Below are 22,920 nucleotides of genomic sequence, written 5' to 3' on the forward strand. Positions count from 1 at the left end.
AATAAAATATTTTGTAACAAAATAATTACGTTTTAAAAAGAAGGGAAATTCAAAATATCTTCGTTTTCTTTTGTCACACTTCCCATGCAATATGATAGAAATAAAAACAGAAAAGTGAAAAGACAAAATATGCGTCATCTTTTATTATACTTTCTATGCAATATAATGTAGAGCTGATATATAAATTATAACACATGTTTTAAGAATTTCATACATACTTCAAATTAATGATAAGTAAAATACAATTAGGTAACCTAGGTTGTGATTCACAAGCCTATAAACATTATGAAACATAATTTATCTATTTCATTAAATAATTACACATGAACTCTCTCTCTCTCTCTCTCTCTCTCTCTCTCTCTCTCTCTCTCTAAATATATATATATTTATATATAACAAGTGTAGAGTAAGAAATTTTCTTTCTGATGGTTTTGGGTTATTGGGATATAAATATGCTTTTGGTTATTTGGCAAAAGAAGGTAGGACACAATAGGTAATTGGGTTAATGTGTATTGAAGAATTAGTTATTGTCCGTGTCATGTTGGTTATAATATGGATACCGATTAGTAAAAGGATAGTAAAAAAGCAGTGGGCTGGTAGTAGAATAGAGGTAGGAAATATAGTAGATCAGTTTGCTACATTACCCTACAATTAAATCTCTCATCTTTCTCTATTACCCAAAAAAAAAAAATATCTCTGTTCTTTCTCCAATTATCTAGACGTTTCTAGAAATGCTCACCATTTTTATCATTTTTATTGGACATCTCTTTAAACAACATTAGGAATAAAATCAAATTGTAAAGAGTTTCTAAGAAGAAATCTTTTTTATTGATCATAAAGTGGTATAGATGTGTTACAAATATTGTGCTTGTGATAAAAATCTGAATTTCTATATATTTAAAAAAAAATGAAAATAAAAAATAAAAAAACCCAACACTGAATGACATAAAGACCAATTAATCAATATCACAACCAATAACGAAGACTATAAGAATGAAACTCACGACAAAAATCTAAAAGAAGAAGCCCATGACAACGGAGATGAAGGACAAGGAGACACCAGCCAAAAGGGCGGATGAAGAAGAACCAGGCGGTGGTGGTGGAACCGAAGAGCCACTGGAAGAAGTAGATGATGATGGTGAAGGAGAGGATGATGGAGTGGGAGCGCACGCATCGGTGGGGGATGGGGCGGTAGGAGGTGCAGTAGTAGTGGCAGGTGGAGGCGGAGCAGGAGTGTTTCCGGAAGGTGGTGAAGCGCCAGGAGGTGAGGCAGAGACGGCGATAGATAACTTCTGGCCTCCCTGGCAGTGATCACCAACAGTGCAGATGAAGAAGAGGTTTGCTGAGGAATCAATTGTTATGTTTGTTGGGCCGGTGGTGATGGTTTGGCCTATTGGGTTGTCGGAGCTGCATCTGTCATATGATTCTTTTGGTACTTGGAGTACATCGTGGGCATTCGTCCGGAAGTTGAAGGCTATACATTAAAGAAAATAATTAATTCATAACATATCATGACATAATATAATATAGATGGTATAAAGTATAAACTAATTATTAGAAAATGGAATTAAAAAAAAAAAAAAACAAAAAAGAAGAAGCAAATAAAGAAAGTGAAATGACTTACTTAAAATATCACCAACGACGAACTTCTTATTAGTAGCCCAAGTTTGATAGAAAGCTGCACCATTTTGAGGAACAGTCCATCCACTAGCATCTCCCACAACATGCACCGTTTGTGCAGCCACATAATAATAACAATGTTGCATAAACACTGCCATAATGAAACCAATACTCACCAAAACCTTACTCATGGACCTCTCCATATTTCTGCCTCTCTTTTGAACTTAATTTGTAGATGTAGTAATGAGAAAATCGATGCCAATTGTGTTGAATGCCAGTTGTAATATGACATATATATATATATATAAGTCTGCTATGAAGAGAAAAGAAGTAATAGTACTTGACCAAGTATATACCGCATGCAGCGTCAGGGAAGCGAAGCATGGACGCCGGTTCGGTCAACTATAAGGAGCTCTCCAAGTATGCAGGGTTGGACCTCTCTAAACCCACAAAATTGGAAACTTTCATTTACAACTTTTTAGAATATTATGCATTGCAGTATGCCTACCCATTCAATGTGAATTAACAACCCGGCTTCCCGCGTTGAATTTTATGTCAACTATTTTCGGGTTGTTATTTGGGGGAAAAATATATATATATATCTCAAAATTGGCAGAAATAATTTGTTCTGAATTTATATTCATGATTTCTTTCTTTTTTTATTATTATTACAAATAGGGGATTAGAGATTTTTATCGAAGTTGATATTTGAACTTTAGATCAAGAGGTGTATTTTCGCAACCAAGTTTGAGAATACAAATTTATATTCATGATTGATCGGCAATTTTTTTTATATATATCATTTTGAGTACAATACGAGAAAAAAAGACTGAAAATTTTAATGCTTCTGGAGGACTTTTTCAATTAATTAAACCAATAATATTTGTTTATAAAAAAAATTAATTAACCAATAATCTTATGTGATTGAGTATACTGTTATAAAGGTGAAGAAAACACTTTTCAGGAGATAATTAATTTAATTGAATTGTCTCGTTGGGACAACTTGATAATCCCTAGATTTTGGATTTAAGACGGAGCGTTTAAATCCCACTCTTGAATTTATCAAAAAAAATTAATTAAATTAAACTGGCAACTTCTTTTTTTTTTTTTTTTTTTTTTTTTTTTTTTGCAACAATAACATATGGGTAAAGTCCTTATCAAACTAGGACAATTTATGGCAATTGGTGTGTTACTGTGTTTTCACTTGAACCTTTGTTTTCCTGATCATATACAAACGCGTGTCATCAATTAATTGTATTCCCAGCTAGACGTGTAAAAGTCACAAAGACTTTGAAGCTTTCTTGGCCCTTCAAGCACTCGCTTTTTACTCTCATAGTATGAGAATTATGGGCACCTCGCTCTAACTCACAGATAGCTTAGGACCTTCTATGTTCCTGCCTCATGGGTTACATGAACGGAACTATTCATGGACCAGGGGCCATGGCCCCATCCCATATTTTTTATTTTTAATAAAATGTATTTATATAAATATAAAATTGAATATAAATTTAAGTGTGCCCCTTCCAAAAAAAAAAGGTTTTTTAAATTTATTTTTAATATATCTATTCAATGCTACTGGTATATCAATTTCAAAATTTACTTTATTAATTTATAAATTCATAAATACTAGATATTATATATAAATAACCCTAATCAACAAACTTTTATACAAAAAAAAGAAAAAAAATTTAATCATCTTTCTTCCATCATGATACACAAATATATTATACTTCTTTGAAAGGTTCAATGACAAAATAAAAAAGCTATTGGTATTAGTTTTGAAATGACAAGTGTAGCGGGTGCAAGATGCACTAAGCGGCTATCTGATGTTAAATTCTACATTGTTTGAATGTGGAATGGAGGATGATTCAAATGTAATGATATTCACTTTCATAATGTCAAGGTATTTTTCAAAGCGTTTGACTTCATGGCTCGGAAAAACTTTACAGTTAAAAAAGTGTTCAAAAAAGAACAATCCAAAAATGAATAACCTCTTAGGAAGTAAAGGATCTGCTAATGGAGGCGAGATATAGGTCAGAAGTGTCTAAGTGTGCCAGTGAATGATAGGTTCATTAATGGAGGGAGGGTATAGGCCGGAAGCATCAAGTGTGATAGGGAGTATTAGTTCTACTAATGCATACACAAGTATATTATACTTCTTTAAAAGGTTCAATGACAAAATAAAAAAACTATCGATATTAGTTTTGAAATGACAAGTGTGAGTGGGTGCAAGATGCACTAAGCAGGCTATTTGATGTTAAATCCTATATCTTTTGAATGTGGAATGGGGGATGATTCAAATGTAATGCTACTCACTTTCATAATGTCAAGGTATTTTTCAAAGCGTTTGACTTCATGGTTCGTAAAAACTCTACAGTTAAAAAAGTGTTCAAAAAAGAACAGTCCAAAAATGAATAACCTCTTAGGAAGTAACAGGTCCGCTAATGGAGGCAAGATACAGGTCAGAAGTGTCTAAGTGGGCCAGTGAATGATAGGTTCATTAATGGAGGGAGGGTATAGGTCGGAAGTGTCCAAGTGTGATAGGGAGTATCAGTTCTACTAATGCATACACAAGTATATTATACTTCTTTAAAAGGTTCAATGACAAAATAAAAAAGCTATTGGTATTCGTTTTGAAATGACAAGTGTGAGCGGGTGCAAGATGCACTAAGCAGGCTATCTGATGTTAAATCCTACATCGTTTGAATGTGGAATGGAAGATGATTCAAATGTCATGATACTCACTTTCATAATGTCAAGATATTTTTCAAAGCGTTTGACTTCATGGTTTGGAAAAACACTACAGTTAAAAAAGTGTTCAAAAAAGAACAGTCCAAAAATGAATAACCTCTTAGGAAATAACGGGTATGCTAATAGAGGCGAGATACAAGTCATAAGTGTCTAAGTGTGCCAGTGAATGATAGGTTCATTAATGGAGCCAGGGTATAGGCTGGAAGTGTCCAAGTGTGATATGGAGTATTAGTTCTACTAATGCAGGCAGAGTATAGGCTGAAAGTGTCCAAGTGTGTCAGCAAGAACACTGGACAAAATTCCACATTGCCTGGATGTGGATGGGAGATGATTCAAATGTAATAATACTTACTCGTATAATGTTGTGCTCAAGCATGCAAAAGGTATTGATTCAACCATAGCTGATTTTCGTGATGATAAAGAAAATAGAGTTTTATTTTGATTTATAGATAATTTTTTTTAGTATTGGTATACATGATAAAATTAAAAGATTTCAATTAAGTTACTGAATAAATATATATATATATATATATATTTGATTTTACTAATAATTTATTTTATATATATATATATATATATGTTGTATTAGAAGTTATGTAAATCCCAGCCCCCTACTATTACACTCCTGGTTCCGTTTCTGCACGGGTATAGCATTCTTTGACATTTTTTCAACTGCACTAAGTTAATTACATTCACTCATAGTTGATCTTACGGTAAAATTAATCGGTTAAAGCTAGATTATTTGAACCAAAGCAAATGGCTCTTCTTATAGCTATTTTCAAAAACTGTTTATACCAACCTTTTCGACTTAAGATAATAAAGAAACATTAAAGTAAATATCTCACAGGAATTGGGAGAAGAATAAACAAAAAAACAAAAATAAAAAAAAAGAGAAAAAAAAAAGAAAAAAAAAAAAGGCTTTTAGAAGCATAAGTTTTGCATTTACACCAAATTGAAGAAACAAGAGTTTGTGGATAGCATCTCCACTATATATTAAAGCTCCATTTGCTATTTTGAATATATACCCCAACATCTACTATATCCATCTATACTAGCATATTTCTCTTAAATTTTAATTCGAGTTTCTTTCAACATATAGTAAGCATTTTGGCTACTTATTATTTAGCTTGTTAATTTTATTATATAGGATTAGCCATTTAATTTTGTGCTTTTCTTAACCTACCTATTTTAATGGCTTTGGTTATTTAATTTTATGACAAATAGGGACACCCAATAATTGATTTTTTCCCTAACAGAAACTATAACATCCATTTTCTCAAACTCATTCTTGTTCCAAAACAGCATAAATTCTTGTTCCAAAACAGCATAAACCCCATCAATTTGGGCATCAAACATATTCAGATGAGTCTCGGCATCGTAAACCCCTGTGTTTTTCTTAAACAGAGCATAGTTAATGTCAATATGATCAGGATATATATATATATATATATCACTCTTATAGGCCAAGAATGGATATGCATTTATATAAAAAAATCAGCACACCCCATGGTAGGAGGAAAATTTTTTGGATGGCTAAGAGAAAAAAGTTAAAATAAAATCCACTTCCAAGCCAGTTAGGTCAAAAACCAGATAATTCAAGCTTGCAATTTTATTTTATTTTTGACGGACTTTATTTTTATTTTATTTTTGGGTAATAAGCTTCCAATTATTTCAATAACAAAATATAAATCCTTATATTTTTCCCAAAAAAGGAAAACAATTTAAATCTTTAATGTAGAGCTGAATATGTCCAGATTTTATTTACATTGAAAATTAATGCATTAGAAGATACAATCCCAAATACAAGAGTAGGTTTTATTACAATTAACCCAAAATTCAATGATAAGTTTCTACTACATACATATAAAAGCAGTAGAAACTCTTACAATATTAACCCAAGCCAGTTAGGTCAAAGTAGCTTTTCATTACAATGTTGTAATAAATTATTTGTTCTATCGTTTTAGGATACTCTACGTGGGCAATAACTATAAATATTAACTTCAATTGTTGGGTCCATCAAACCTGACGATGAATAAAATAATAATAATCTTCCTGCCAATTTAAACACGTCAAAAATTATATAAAAAAAAAAGTAACTAATTCATGACCTTATAAAGGATACTATTCAAAATAAATATATGTTTTCTCTTTCATATTCATCTTGGAAGGTTCTAACAAAAATCATTACAATCATGAAAAGTAAACCAGAAAGCAAAAGGAAAATTGCAAAAATGAGAACCGAACATTTGCCACATACTTGTTTTGTTCAATCAGGTAACCATTTTCCATTTTTACTCGTTTTGGCAGTCTTTATGGACGGCTGCTAGCTGCAAATAACGACGTGTACGATCGAGTGAAGATTGAAATTTCGTACAGTGACCAGTGACCTTGTCAATTGTCATCAGCAGATCTCTCAGACTTTTTCTTCCGGCTTTCCCTGTAAAAACATTTCCCACAGATCATCATCGTATTGTCCATCATCACTACCAAAAATCATTTTATTGAATTCCAGTTCTATTTTCTTCTCTAAAAGAAGACCAAAAAAAAAACATGGCTAAGCTACTTTGCTTTATTTCCTTCTTCCTCTGTTCCCAACTATTCATTACCTCCTCTGTTTCTGCCGCTTCTTCACCAGCACTGTGTCCTCAAGAACAGAGCAATGCTCTGCTCAAGTTCAACATTTTCCATTGATAGTTGGGCTTCTCTATCTTGTGCCGATGAGGGAGTCACTAATTACGTGAAGACAAACTCATGGGAGGAGGGAACAGATTGCTGCAAATGGGATGGTGTTCATGCGAAAACGAGACTGGAAATGTGATTGGCTTGGACCTCAGTTGCAGTTGGCTTAAAGGTCCAATCCATTCAAACACTAGCCTTTTCCTCCTGAAACACCTCCAGAACCTCAATCTTGCTCACAATGATCTTCAGCAATCCAAGGTTTTGCCAGAGGATGGTTCATTGTCAAGATTGACTCATCTTAATCTCTCTTCCTCTAATTTCAATGGCACAATCCCGTTGGAGCTCTCTCGCTTGTCTCGATTGGTTTCGCTTGATCTGTCTTTCGGTAATTCTTTAACCCTTGAAAGTTCTGTGTGGAATAAGATCAACCTAACCCAGTTTAGAGAGCTTGTTCTTGACCTTTTTCAAATGCCCTCCATTTCACCATCAACCTTTGCCAATCTCTCATCCTCATTGACCACACTTAGTCTTTCTCGTTGCGAGTTGGAGGGTGAATTCCCACACGCAATTATTGGCTTACCAAACCTCCAGAAACTTGTGCTCTCAAAAAACCACGAACTCACAGCTAACTTTTCAAAATCCAGTTGGAGTAACTCCCTTCAGCATGTGGATATCAGTTTCACTGAAATTTCAGGGCATTTGCCTCATTTAATTGGAAACGTGAAGTCAACTCCAGCATTTGGATATTGGAAGCACCAAATTCAGTGGGTCAATTCCAGCCTCTTTGGGCAATCTGACAGGATTGAGTTATCTGAGTCTCATTGAAAACGATTTCAATGGTCACATTCCACATACCCTTTCAAACCTCCATCAGCTAACCATCTTAGCTCTCGCTAAAAACCGTTTATCTGGACCAATTCCAAACATGTTTGGCAGACTGAGTAAGCTGATTGGATTATCACTGAGTTCAAACAGTTTGATAGGCCAAATCCCAACATCGATCTGCAGCATGAGTAAGCTTCAAATCCTTGAATTGGGTAACAACAGCTTGAGCGGTGGCATTCCACAGTGTTTGGGAAACCTGAAACAACTTTCAACCTTAGATCTTTCATATAACAATCTAGTGGGGCCTATACCAACAGGAAATCAGTTAAGTTCATTCGGAAACCAATCATACGTAGGAAATCCTGGATTGTGTGGAGTTCCACTCTCTAAAAGCTGTGGCAGAGCATGACGAAGAATTATCATTTTGATTGTTGCGTTTTTTTTTTTTTTTTTTTTTTTTTTAATGATTTTGTATTATGTGGTATACAATAGAAATAATGTGATTGATTATTTGTCATCATGTAGAGCTAAAATTTCTTGGATATATATACATAGAATAAAATTTATTATTTTCATTCATACTTAATGTTATTTTTTTCTTTTTTCGTGGTAATATATGAAAATGACTTAGATACGCGGTGGATTGTGAATTGTTTGATTTAGAGAAGAGTATGCAGCTGGTCAATGTAATAATAAATATGGACTTTCTTGTTGACCAAGAATAAAAAATATGGACTTCCTTACATCAGCAGTAGACTATATCTTTTTGGTTTGAAGCTATCAACAAAGACCAACGATTTGACAAAATTGTACTTTTGTGGTAGTCAACAAATCTCACAGATTAATTATCTTTCCGTGCCCATGATTGCCTGTGGATAAGTTTTTGTCGTTTTATCAAGTAATTAAGTGAATATTGAAAAGAATTATTTTATTTTATTTATACTGTTAAATTATTATTTTATTATTTCACCAAAAAAAAAAAAAAATTATATGTATAGCTATTACTAATATTAATTGTCTCTATTCTGAATGATTTTTTTTAATTATTTAATCCCAGTTTAATTTTTGAATGGCCTCAGAACCTGCCAAACAAGAGATTAACGTTTTATTTCAAAAGTAAAAGCCCTCTTGCTTATAATGTGTATTTTAGTTCAATTTTCACCAATAATACAATTCCGTATCATTTAAAAATGTAATAAAAAAATTCAAAAAATGTTAGAAAGAAAAATAATTGCTCTATTGGAAGAAATAAATTTCTATCACAAATTAGAGTAAATAGAAAAATGAATATAGAAAGTCTTTACCCTCTTTTGTTATACTTTCTATGCCAAAAACCAAAAAAAAAAAAAAAAAAAAATATTTGTCCTCTTTTGTCTTTTTTTTTTTTTTTTTTTGGTGCAATAAGAGGTAGTGGTAATATGAATTACAACACATGTTTTTCCGTTTCCCATTGGTGTCCACCAATAATACAATGCCATATTCTCTAAACAAGTAATAAAAAAATTTTAAAAATAGAAAAAAAAATTGCTTTTTAAGGAAAAATAAAATAAAATTTTGTCATATATTGGGTAGACAAAAAATGAAAACAAAAAATCTTCGCCCTCTTTTGTCGTACTTTATGGGCAACATAACAGAAATAGAGATCGAAATTAGAAACAAAAGATTTTCATTCTCGTTGTTTTTTTTTTTTTTTTTTTTTTTTTTTGGTAATATGAGATAGTGGTAATATGGATTACAACACAAGTTTTTGAGAGTTTCACATACAGATACTCAAAATATAGATAAAAGTACAATTAGATATACCCTAGTTTGCGATGCACACCTATAAACATTATAAAACATAATATATCTATTTCGTTAAATTATACACGAACTCTTTATATATTACAAGTGCCGGATTAAGAAATTTTCTTCTTAATGGTTTTGCGTTATTGGAATATAAATATGTTGTTGGTTATTTGGCAACAGAAGGTACGACACAATAGGTATATTGGGTTAACGGATATGAAAGAATTAGTCGGAGGAATGTTCTTGTTAGAGTTTGTGACCCGAATTCTTGTTGACCCGACCCGAAAAGCTCGCGGTGCGACCCATTTGGTGAAACTAAATTTTAGAGAAAAAATTGGGGCTCTGTGGTGGAAGCGGAGGTCTCGGGCCGACCTGTTCAATTTTAGGGTTTCTTCTGTACTATATATATATATATCTGTATTTTTGTTCGGCCGTCATTGGGGGGTTTTTAGGGTATCTCGAAATTTGGCTCACCTTGTACAAATCTTTCGATATTGAATTTGCTTCTCTCTGCCCGTGGTTTTTCCCGTCAAGGGTTTCCACGTAAACTGTGTGTTTGTTCTTCGCTTTCTTTGTTTCCGTTGCTATTTGTTTTTCTCCCAATTTCGTAACAAGTGGTATCAGAGCCGCGTCGATCTATTTGGGAATTTTTTCTTTTCTTTTTCTTTCGATCATGGCAACAAAGTTCGACATTGAGAAATTTGAGCGCAACATGAGTTTCTCCATGTGGCAAGTCAAGATGAAGGCGATTTTGACACAGAACGGTTTACACAAGGCGTTGGTTGGCAAGGAGCAGATGCCGTCTTCGTGGGATGCCGAAAAGAAAGCCGAGGTTGATGAGCGTGCCCTATCCACCATTCAGTTATGCTTGTCCAATGAAGTTTTGAGGGAGGTCCTTGATCAGAAGACAACAAAGGACTTATGGGACAAGTTGGAATCTTTGTACATCACAAAGAATCTCACAACGAAACTGATTGCGAAGCACCGTCTATACACCCTTTCTATGGTTGAAGGTACATCTATTAAAACACACATAGATGATTTTTCTACTATTTTGTTGGATCTGGCGAACATGGACATTAAATATGATGATGAAGATCAGGCCCTAATGCTACTGCGTTCCTTACCTCCATCGTATAAAAATTTTAGGGAGACTTTGATTTACAGTAATAAAACCCTAAAATTGGAGGATGTGAAAGCTTTTTTATATTCTAAGGAGTTGTTTGATAAGGAGTTGACCAGCAGTTCGGATAACAATAATTTTGGGAGTTCCGGAGGAGAGGGTCTAATTGTTAGAGGTAGAACATCATCTAGAGATCAAAATAACAATGGTGGTAGTCGGCCAAGATCGAAGTCAAGGTTCAGAAACCTTATTTGTCACTACTGTAAGAAAAAGGGGCACATCAAAACTGAATGTCGTAAGCTTCAAAATAAAAATAATGAAAAGAGTAAGGAACATGCCGAAGCCAGTGTCGCACATGAGGAAATTGAAGATGGAGATGTTTATTCAGTGACTGAGGATAGTTCGGGCAAGCAGGGATGGATTTTGGATTCAGCCTGTTCGTTTCACATCTGTCTCCATAGGGATTGGTTCTCTTCTTATGTTCCGGTGGATAAAGGTGTTGTGCTGATGGGAGATGATCATCCTTGCTGTGTCATCGGCATTGGAACTGTAAGGGTGAAGATGCATGATGGAATTATTAGAACACTATCTGAGGTACGTCACGTTCCAGATATATCTAAAAATTTAATTTCTTTATCTGCTTTGGACAAGTCTGGTTGTTCTTTTGCTGGTGGTGGTAGAGTTTTGAGGGTTCTGAAGGGTGCTTTGGTGGTGATGAAAGCTAGCCTGGTTGGTACATTATACAGGCTACAGGGTTCTGTGGTAATGGGGTCGGCTGCTGTTTCAGTGTCCATGTCAGATTCGGATGTTACTCGTTTGTGGCATATGAGATTGGGCCATATGAGTGAGAAAGGTTTGGCGATGTTGAGCAAACGGAGTTTGCTTGGCGATCGGAGTATCTCGAAGTTGGAGTTTTGTGAACATTGTGTGTTTGGGAAGCAGAAGAGAGTTAGCTTCAGTACTGGAATTCACAAAACCAAAGGTACTCTAGACTACATTCATTCAGATCTTTGGGGACCCGCACGTACTGCTTCTAAGGGTGGTGGCAGATATATGTTGACCTTCATTGATGATTTCTCCAGGAAGGTCTGGGTATATTTTTTGAAGCACAAGAATGACGTATTTGCTATCTTCAAGCAATGGAAAGCTTTGGTAGAGAAGCAAACGGAAAGAAGGGTGAAGCGCCTTCGTACAGATAATGGATTGGAGTTCTGTGATGGTGTTTTCAATGAGTTTTGTAGAAACGAAGGGATCGTTAGACATCTCACAGTTAGAGGAACTCCGCAGCAAAATGGTGTGGCTGAGCGGATGAACAGAACTCTTATGGAGAAAGTCCAATGCATGCTGTCGAATTCTGGGTTAGCACAGGACTTTTGGGCAGAAGCAGCTGCTACAGCTTGCTACTTGGTGAATCGTTCTCCATCGGCAGCAATCGATTGCAAGACTCCTGAAGAGGTATGGTCTGGAAAACCTGCTAATTATCTAGATTTGAAGGTATTTGGATGCCCTGCCTATGTTCATGTTAATGATGGTAAGCTTGAGCCTAGATCGAAGAAGGGCATATTTCTTGGTTACCCGCAGGGTGTAAAAGGATATAGAGTTTGGCTTCCTGATCCAAAGTCATCTAAGGTTGTGATTAGCAGGGATGTTGTGTTTGATGAGATGGCAATGCTGCATCCGAAAAAGGAGCTCGTTGTTTCAGACAGTGTGCCAAAGCAGGTGGAGTTTAGGGTGGAGGAAGTAAGTACTTCACAGAATGGTTCAGTTTCAGGCCCATTTAAGACACCCACTCATGTGGAAGAAGAGAGAATTGAGGAGGTGCAGGAGCATTCGATTGCCAAGGATAGACCTCGCAGGGAGATCAAGAAGCCCTCTAGTTTAGCAGACTATGTCACTTTTGCTTGTGTTGCAGCACAGGAGATCGAGAGTCCCAGTGATCCTTGCAACTATCATGAAGCCATTTCATGTGAGGATTCTGCAAAGTGGTTAATTGCTATGCAGGAAGAGGTGGAGTCGCTTCATAGGAACCACACTTGGGAGTTAGCATTACCTCCAGAGGGTAAGAAGATTGTGGGATGCAAGTGGGTCTACAAAAAGAAAGAAGGCATCCCTGGTGTTGAAGATGCGAGGTACAAAGCACGTTTAGTAGCGAAGGGGTATTCACAGGTACAGGGAGTTGATTTTAATGATATATTTTCCCCTGTCGTTAAACATACTTCTATTCGTGCTTTGTTAGCGCTAGTTGCTATGCATGATTTAGAGTTGGAGCAACTAGATGTGAAGACCGCTTTCTTGCATGGTGAGCTTGAGGAGACAATTTATATGCAGCAACCCGAAGGTTTCGAGGTTGAAGGAAAAGAGGATCATGTGTGTTTGTTGAAAAGGTCCTTGTATGGTTTGAAGCAATCCCCTCGTCAGTGGTACAAGCGGTTTGATGGGTTTATGTTTAGCCATGGCTATTCTAGAAGCCAATATGATAGCTGTGTGTATTTTAGGAAGTTGGAAGATGGCTCATTTATCTATTTGTTGCTTTATGTTGATGATATGCTGATAGTGGCCAAGAAGAAATCCGATATCAACAGATTGAAAGCAAAATTGAGTGGTGAATTTGAGATGAAAGATTTGGGAGCGGCAAAGAAGATTCTTGGTATGGAGATTGAGAGAGATAGATCTGCAGGTAAACTTTTCTTGACTCAAAGATCTTTTGTTGAGAAAGTTCTGGAGCGTTTTGGAATGAAGAACGCTAAACCTGTAAGTACTCCATTAGCTACTCATTTTAGATTGTCTGCTGATATGTCACCACAGTTGGATAGAGATATTGAGTATATGTCACATGTTCCTTATTCTAGTGCTGTTGGTAGTTTGATGTATGCTATGGTGTGTACCCATCCTGACATTGCACATGCTGTTAGTGTTGTGAGCCGGTATATGGCTAATCCTGGCAAACAACACTGGCAAGCTGTCAAGTGGATTCTAAGGTACTTGAGAGGCACTACTAACACTTGTTTAGAGTTTGGTGGAAGTAAGGAGGGTGTACGTGGATATGTTGATGCAGATTTTGCTGGGGACCTTGATAGAAGGAGGTCCACTACTGGTTATGTATTTACTCTTGGAGATACTTCTATCAGTTGGAAGTCTGTTTTGCAAGCAACAGTTGCACTATCAACTACAGAAGCTGAATATATGGCTATAGCTGAAGCGGTGAAAGAAGCTATTTGGTTAAGGGCGTTGATAGGTGAGTTGAGCTCTGAGCAGGAGAGTACGGTCATCAATTGTGATAGTCAGAGTGCTATCTATCTCACTAAGGATCAGATGTTTCAAGAGAGGACAAAACATATAGATGTTCGGTATCATTTTGTACGTGATGTTATTGCTCGTGGAGATATTGTTGTCAGTAAGGTGAGTACTCATGATAATCCTGCTGACATGATGACCAAGGCACTTCCAGTAGCCAAGTTTGAGCATTGCTTGGACTTGGTTGGTGTTTGTTGTTGAGCTTTGCCTTTAGGGGCTTTTGTGGAAGAGGATGGCAACTTTTATCGAAGATTGGAGTTTTGTATGTTTTTCATTCCTTATATGGAATTCGTGTCAAGGTGGAGATTGTTAGAGTTTGTGACCCGAATTCTTGTTGACCCGACCCGAAAAGCTCGCGGTGCGACCCATTTGGTGAAACTAAATTTTAGAGAAAAAATTGGGGCTCTGTGGTGGAAGCGGAGGTCTCGGGCCGACCTGTTCAATTTTAGGGTTTCTTCTGTACTATATATATATCTGTATTTTTGTTCGGCCGTCATTGGGGGGTTTTTAGGGTATCTCGAAATTTGGCTCACCTTGTACAAATCTTTCGATATTGAATTTGCTTCTCTCTGCCCGTGGTTTTTCCCGTCAAGGGTTTCCACGTAAACTGTGTGTTTGTTCTTCGCTTTCTTTGTTTCCGTTGCTATTTGTTTTTCTCCCAATTTCGTAACAGTTCTAAATAGGGACCGCTTAGTAGAAACTAGAAATTATGGTAAAAGAGCTGTAGATTGGTAATAATAGGTAGGAAATTGAATATAGTATATTAGCTTACCATACCACACTACAAGTTGCGTATATATAGGAAGTAAAAGTCGGTTTGTACCCACCAAAAAAAAAAAAAATAAATAAAAATTAATTGACTTATAACTTGCTGTTGTTTTTACTTATCCAGAGACATCTTTGCTTTATTTAATAGCAACTAGTTTTATTTAATGGCCAAGATTATTCCAGGAACTTAAAACTGTATTGTTTTCTCCTTTTTTTTCTTTTTCTTTTTTTTTTCCTTTTTTTAATAAGGCCAATTTCATTTGAGGGAGAGAATTCGCATCCATACATAAAATATCAGAAATGCTCACCATTTTTATCACTTTGATTGGATGTCTCTTTGAAAAAACATTAGCAATAAAATCAAATTGTAGAGGGTTTCTAAGAAGAACCTTTTTCTTTTATTGATCATATATAGTGTGCTTCTAATAAAACTCTGAATTTCTAATAGCAAAAATAACAATACAATACTGAATGACATGAAGACAAATTTAATCAATATCACAACCAATGACGTAGACTATAAGAAATAAACTCCGGAAAAAAATTTAAAAGAATAAGCCCATGACAACGGAGATGAAGGACAAGGAGACACCGGCCAAAACGGCGGATGAAGAAGAACCAGGCGGTGGTGGAACCGAAGAGCCACCGCCAGGAGTGGATGATGATGGTGAAGGAGAGGATGATGTAGTGGGAGCGCACGGATCGGTGGGGGATGGGGCTGTAGGAGGTGCAGCAGTGGCAGGTGGAGGTGGAGCAGGAGTGTTACCGGAAGGTGGTGAGGCACCAGGAGGTGAGGCAGAGACGGTGATAGATAACTTCTGGCCACCCTGGCAGTGGTCACCAACAGTACAGATGAAGAAGAGGTTTCCTGAGGAATCAATTGTTATGTTTGTTGGGCCGGTGGTGATGGTTTGGCCGATAGGGTTGTCGGAGCTGCATTTGTCATACGATCCTTTTGGTACTTGGAGTACATCGTGGGCATTGGTCCGGAAGTTGAAAGCTATATACATTAAAGAAAATAATTAATTCATAACATATCATGACGTAATATAATATAGATGGTATAAAGTATAAACTAATTATTAGAAAATGGAATTAAGAAGGAAAAGAAGAAGCAAATAAAGAAAGTGAAATGACTTACTTAGAATATCACCAACAAAGAACTTCTTATTAGCAGCCCAAGTTTGATAGAAAGCTGCACCATTTTGAGGCACAGTCCAACCACTAGCATCTCCCACAACATGCACCGTTTGTGCATCCACATAGTAACAACCATGTTGCATAAACACTGCCATAATGAAACCAAAAGTCACCAAAACCTTACTCATGGACCTCTCCATATTTCTGTCTCTCTTTTGAACTTTCGTTAATTAATTTATAGTTGTAGTAATGAGGAAATCGAGTTCCAATTGTGTGGAATGCATAGTAATATGGCATATATATATATATATATATATATATAAATATAAGTCTCCATAAAGTTGGTAGGCCAAAAGAATGAAGACGAGTTTATTAGAGAGATGGGTTCACGTGGAATTAATTAGTTGTTTGTAGGATTAATTATTCATGAAGAGAAGAGAAGTAGTAGTACTTGACCAAGTATATGTTGCATATAGCGTCAGAGAAGCTAAACCATGGACGCCGGTCAAGTATATGGAGCTCTAAGTATGCCCGGTTCGACCCCTTTAAGCACCCAAAAGTGGAAACTTCATTTACAACTTTTTAGAATATTATGCAATTGCAATTGCAATATACCTGGGTACCTATTCAATGTGAATTAACAACCCCCATTCCCGCGTAGAATTTTATGTCGACAATTTTCGGGTTGCCAATTCCATCGGAAATAAATGTCTCGCAAATTGACAGAAATAATATGTTGTGAAATTATATAATTCATTATTGATCAGCAATTTCTTTTTTAATCTTTTTATCTAACTTTTTCAAATTTAATTTCTAAATTATAGAATTAGAATAGCACAATAAAAAATAAAAAATAAAAAAAAATTTATGCTTCTGGAGCAGCTCTTTTCAATTAATTAAACTAATAATTATTCACAAAAAATACTCTTATTTGATCGACGGTACTGTGTTAGAAAGGCAGTCAAGGGGTGGAGAAAACTTGTTTAGGAGATAATTAATTTAATTAGATTGTCCCATTGAGACACCACAAATCGCAATGGTTAAGGGTGATAATTCTAAGAGTTTTGTTGCAGAGCTAGTTTTCTGCTGCAATTTATCAAAAAAAAATTAATTAAATTAAATTGGCAACTTTTCTTTTTTTCTTTTTTGCCTCTACAATTATGATACGTGGGTAAAATCTTTGTCAATTTATAATATATTAAGTGAAGTTGCCTTATTTGATATGTCATTCACATTTATATTTGATGATATACAATTTATGAAAATTAATGTGTTTTAACTTGAACCTTTGCTTTGTTGTTCATATAAATGCTTGTTATCAGTTGATTGGATTACCAACTAGACATGTAGAAGTCTCACAGACTGCTTTCTTGGCCCTTCAAGCAGTCGTTTTTTCACTCTTATAATATGAGAATTTTGGGCACCTAGCTATAACTCAGTGATAGCTTAGAACCTTCTGTGTTCCTATCTCATGGGTATAATATTCTTTGGCAATCTTTTTAACTGCAGTCAATTATATGTTCACCCATAGTTGATCTTATGGTAAAATTAATCGTTTAAAAGCTAGATTATTTACTAAGCCATGGTATTTGAACCAAAGCAGATGGATTTCATAGTTATTTTCAGAAATTATAACATCCATTTTTTCAAACCTAGTCTTTAATTTTCTAAAGCAGAGCACAAGCCGCATCAATTTTGGCAACAAATATGCATGTCATCATAATGCAGATTAGTCTTGGCATCATGACCCCCCGGGTTTTTCTTAGACAGAGCGTATATGTAGTTAATGCCAACATGATCAGTGTATCACTCTTATGGGCCACGATTAATGGATATGCATTTGTATAAAAGGAAAAACCAACTTGCCAGAAGAGAACGGGAAATGTGGGTCCATCAATTGGGCAACAACTACTTCCCTAAATTACTCCATATATGTACAACTGCGCAACCGGCACGTTAATACATAAGCTCTATATTAATATTATTCACCAATGTATATGATACATATAACATAATATTGGAGTCCAAGATTAATTACATATCTATGCATGACATATAGAAAGCTCTAGTTCAAGGAACTAAATTTATTATTTTTCATTTCTACTTTGTGAATTGTTAGAAGTAGATACGAGTCTACTGGTCAATGTAATAATAAAAATATGGATTTTTCTCGTTGACCATTGACCAATAATATAACATATGTGCATTTTCTCAGTTCAGCTCAGCAGTGGGGACCACCGATTTGATAAAAATAGTATAAAAAAATAAAAAATACATAAAAAAATAAAATAAAATAGGACCATGTATATACAGTGATACATTATATTGGAATAATTTCTATATATTCATAAAAAATTTTGATTCCAAGTTGAATTAGTTGTAAATAAAAATAAGCTCTAGATTATAATAATTTATAACTTTTTAAATTATGCTTTATAGAATTTACCTCTATATCATAATAATTATATGTATATTGCAAAAATATATGTATATATATATATATATATGATACACTATATTAACGATTTAAATTGATATTATATATTTATATAAAATTATTTAAAATAGTAATATATTTTTTAGAGTTGTTTTATAATTCATAAATTTGCAGATATGTAATAATTGATTGACATAAACACCGTCTCATTGAAGCCAAATATTTAAACACTATATTAAGCCATTTGAAAATTACTTCCTAATAAAGTAAAGACAACATGAGGATTGCATAAGTTGTTTTAGACTATAAAAGTTTTAGCTATACCTCTATAATTATAACTTCTAAATTAGTTTGTTCCCCACTGTATGATTAGAGATTTTATTGTACTTTTATATGTTTTTTTTATGCACTATGTCCTTTTTCGCTCCAGATGGTATCTTTTGTTATTTTATTTTTTTTCTTTTAATGCAACAAAAGCATTCCATTCCCTATTATTCTTTTGTTTTTTGTTTTTTATTTTTTATTTTGGGGTAAGATTACATCAATACTAATTTGCTCTATTTATATATATTTGTCAGGACTATTACTTATCCTAATTAATTGTTTAGTGCGGCCTACCAAGAGTCGTTTGACTTTAGGGTCTTGTTCAAAACGGTCCCACTTTGCTTCGAATTGAACTTGGGAACTTTGTCCCTTTGTTCACCTAACACATGACGCTTGACAGACTGGAATTGGTCTAGGTGGCTGTATAGTACGAACACGTAAACAAAGAATTATTATTCTTTTTTTTTTTTCTTTTTTATGAGAAACTAATATCCATCACATTCCATTAAACTACATTTATTTTATTAGACTTGTATATAGGCCTGGTAAAATTATATTCTACACGATAATATAATATGAATCTATATAATAATTTATAAATTTAAATTGATAATATTATATCGAATATATATCAGTATCACCTAATAAAATTTAATAAATTAACAAATTTTAATGGATAAAATATGATAAATCCATTAAAGAGGGATATTTTGATAATTATATAAGTTTTATAATATTAAAATTACTTAATTTATTATTAAATATGTATTAATTTCTTCTTTTTTAATTTAATTTTTTAAAAATCTAAAAGCAAACAAGAACTTTTGTAATTTTTTTAAAAAAAATATTATTTTATTACTTCAAAGCTAAGTAAAATTTAATTTTTCAAATTTATATTTATTATTAATGGGTTAGCGGGTTGGATGATGGATTACATGAGAATTTATCGAATGAGTTTGTGTTTATCTATTTTCACACGAAATCTTAAATAGATAGTGTTTGGGTTAATTTAATTCCACACGAACACAAAACAACATTACACGAATACGATTTAACGCAACATATTTGCCAGGTTTACTTGTATAGTTTACAGATAAATTTTAAAATTATCAATTATATTTAGAAGATTCTAATAGAAAAATAATTGGATACATATATATATATATATATATCTCTACATTTTCTCATTATAACTATATTAGTACTGTCTCACTTTTGGCTTAGGATTATTGTCCTTGGCTTTGAAGATATGTGCATATTCTAAATAGTGTGTAATTATAGGTACTCTGTTAATTGCTGTTCAACAAAATAAACATTATAAAATAACATATATATGATAATTAGTTTACAAAACTAATGTATTTTTAACTGAGAGCATGCATATTGTTAATGCGGTTATGTGTTTTTTAATATTAATTGGATTTTTATAGGGGTTGCACCTACTCCACATAAATTTAGTGTCGCAAAGTTATTACTTATGCAAGTTGCCCTAGCGTTAAGAAAGGATCAATAATGTCCATATAGTATAATTTGTTGTCGGCAGAAATAAGTAGCATATGTTTCACAATTTTTCACAATATTGTACTAAATTATTTGTTTTTTCGTTTTAGGATAGTCTATACGGCAATAATTAAAAATATTAACTGTAGCTGTTGGTTCCATCAAGCTTGACGATAAAAAAAGAAAGAAAAAAAATAATTCCTGCTAATTTAACACGTCAAGAAAAAAAAGAAAAGAAATTCCTGCCAATTTAACACGTCAAGAAAAAAAAAAAAAAAGTGATCAAGGCAAACCATAACATAATTCATGACCTTATAAAGAACACTATTCAAAACAAATATGTATTTTCTCTTTCAAATTCATCTTGGAAGGTTCTAACAAAAACCATTAAAATTATCAAAAGTAAACCAGAGAGCAAATGGAAAATTCCAAAATCAGAACCAAACATTTTCCAGAGACTTGTTTTGTTCAATCAGGCAACAGTTTTCCATTTTGAGGACACTTTGAAGTCTAGAAAATCACATACTACAATCTTTACGCGATTGGCAGTCTTTGTTGACGGTGCTAGTTGCAAATAACGACGTGAACGAGTGAAGAAGGAAATTTCGTAAAATGACCTTGTCAATTGTCATCATCAAATTTCTTGTAGACTTTTCTTCCAACTTTCCCTATAAAACACTTGCCATACATCAAATTATCCATCATCAATAACAACAATCATTTTATTGAATTCCAGTTCTGCTTTTTTCTCTAAACAAAAAAGAGAGGAAAAAAAAAAAAAAAAAAAAACATGGCTAAGCTACTTTGCTTTGTTTCCTTCCTCTTGTGTTCCCAACTATTCATTACCTCCTCTGTATCTGCTGCTTCTTCTCCAGCATTGTGCCCCCAAGAACAGAGCAATGCTCTGCTCAAATTGAAGTCCTCATTTTCCGTTGATAGTTGGGCTTCTATATCTTGTGCTGATGAAGGAGTCACCAATTATGCAAAGACAGACTCATGGAAGGAGGGAACAGATTGCTGCAAATGGGATGGTATCAGATGCGAAAACGAGACTGGAAATGTGATTGGCCTCGACTTGAGTTGCAGCTGGCTTAAAGGTCCAATTAATTCCAACAGTAGTCTTTTCCTCCTAAAACACCTCCAGAACCTCAACCTTGCTCACAATGACCTTCAACAATCCAAGGTTTTGCCAGAGTATGGTTCATTATCGAGTTTGACACATCTTAATCTCTCTTCTTCTAATTTCAATGGCACAATCCCATTGGAACTCTCTCGTTTGTCTCGATTGGTTTCGCTCGATCTGTCTTTCGGTAATTCTTTAACCCTCGAAAGTTCTGTATGGAATAAGATCAACCTAACCCAGTTTAGAGAGCTTGTTCTCGACCGCGTTTGGATGTCCTCCATTTCACCATCTACCTTTGCCAATCTCTCGTCCTCATTGGTCACTCTCAGTCTTGCTCGTTGCGAATTGAAGGGTGAATTTCCACACACAATTATTGGCTTACCAAACCTCCAAAAACTTGTACTCTTAGAAAACCATGAGCTCACGGGTAACTTTTCGAAATCCAGTTGGAGCAACTCCCTTCAGCATCTTGATATTTGGTTCACCCAAATTTCTGGTCATTTGCCTGATTCTATTGGAAATCTGAAATCACTACAGCATTTGAATATTCAAAGATCAAAATTCAGTGGGTCAATTCCGGCATCTTTGGGTAATCTGACAGGATTGAGTTATCTGGTTCTTGCTGAAAACGATTTCACCGGTCTCATTCCACATACCCTTTCAAACCTTCATCAGCTAACCATCTTTGCTCTCGCTGAAAATCGTTTATCAGGAGCAATTCCTAACATGTTTGGGAAACTGAGTAAGCTGATTGGTATCTCACTGCGTTCAAACCATTTGATAGGGCAGATTCCAACTTCAATATGCAACGTTAGTAACCTTCAAGTCCTTGAATTGGGTAACAACAGCCTGAGTGGTGGCATTCCATCGTGTTTGGTAAACCTGAAACAGCTTTCAACCTTGGATCTTTCGTATAACAATCTAGTGGGGCCTATACCAACTGGGAATCAATTCAGTACATTCGGAAACGAATCATATGTTGGAAATCCTGGATTGTGCGGAGTTCCACTCTCTAAAAGCTGCGGCAGAGCATGAAGAATTATCATTTTGATTGTTGTATAAGTATTGTTATTATTATTACTATTATCATCATTTTAGTTTATGTGGTTATACAATAATAATAATGTGATTGATTACTTGTCATCATGTAAAGTTGAAATTTATTGGATATTTATACATTGAATAAATTTTTTTATTTTCATTTCTATTTTATGAAAACATTTTTTTTTTTTTTTTTTTTGGGTGGTAATATATGAAAACTACACTCAGATACGCGGTGGATTGTGAATTGTTTGATTTAGAGAAGAGCATACTTGTCAATGTAATAATAAATATGGACTTTCTTGTTGACCAAGAATTAAAAAACTATGGACTTTCTTAACTTTATCTTTTTTTTTTTTTTTTTTCAACTTTATCTTTTTGGTTTGAAGCTATCAACAAAGACCACAGATGTGATTTTGTCCTGGTCAACATATCCAACAGATTAAAATCTTCCCGTGCCCATGGTTGCATGAATCAGTTTTTGTCGTTTTATCAACTAATTAGGCA

General features: G+C 34.4%; 3 protein-coding genes across 3 annotated transcripts; 1 reads left to right on the forward strand and 2 right to left on the reverse strand.

Annotated features, from left to right (window-relative positions):
• Positions 1-874: 874 nt before the first annotated feature.
• On the reverse strand, positions 875-1,856 carry LOC132802528 (cucumber peeling cupredoxin-like). The gene is made up of 2 exons (XM_060815209.1): positions 1,625-1,856; positions 875-1,474 (listed from the first exon to the last, which is right to left on the reverse strand). The coding sequence occupies exons 1-2, from the start codon at positions 1,821-1,823 to the stop codon at positions 1,014-1,016; spliced, it is 660 nt and encodes a 219-aa protein (XP_060671192.1). The 5' UTR covers positions 1,824-1,856; the 3' UTR covers positions 875-1,013.
• Positions 1,857-15,308: 13,452 nt separating this feature from the next.
• LOC112490696 (cucumber peeling cupredoxin-like) lies at positions 15,309-16,182 on the reverse strand. The gene is made up of 2 exons (XM_048468160.2): positions 15,990-16,182; positions 15,309-15,848 (listed from the first exon to the last, which is right to left on the reverse strand). Exons 1-2 carry the CDS (start codon positions 16,174-16,176, stop codon positions 15,394-15,396), a joined length of 642 nt encoding a protein of 213 aa, XP_048324117.2. The 5' UTR covers positions 16,177-16,182; the 3' UTR covers positions 15,309-15,393.
• Positions 16,183-21,039: 4,857 nt separating this feature from the next.
• Positions 21,040-22,407, forward strand: LOC107433412 (receptor-like protein 6). The gene has a single exon (XM_048468162.2). The coding sequence runs from the start codon at positions 21,040-21,042 to the stop codon at positions 22,405-22,407; it is 1,368 nt and encodes a 455-aa protein (XP_048324119.2).
• The last annotated feature ends 513 nt before the right edge of the window (positions 22,408-22,920 follow it).

This window comes from Ziziphus jujuba, chromosome 1 (assembly GCF_031755915.1).
Source record: "Ziziphus jujuba cultivar Dongzao chromosome 1, ASM3175591v1".
NCBI classification, from domain to species: Eukaryota; Viridiplantae; Streptophyta; class Magnoliopsida; order Rosales; family Rhamnaceae; genus Ziziphus; species Ziziphus jujuba.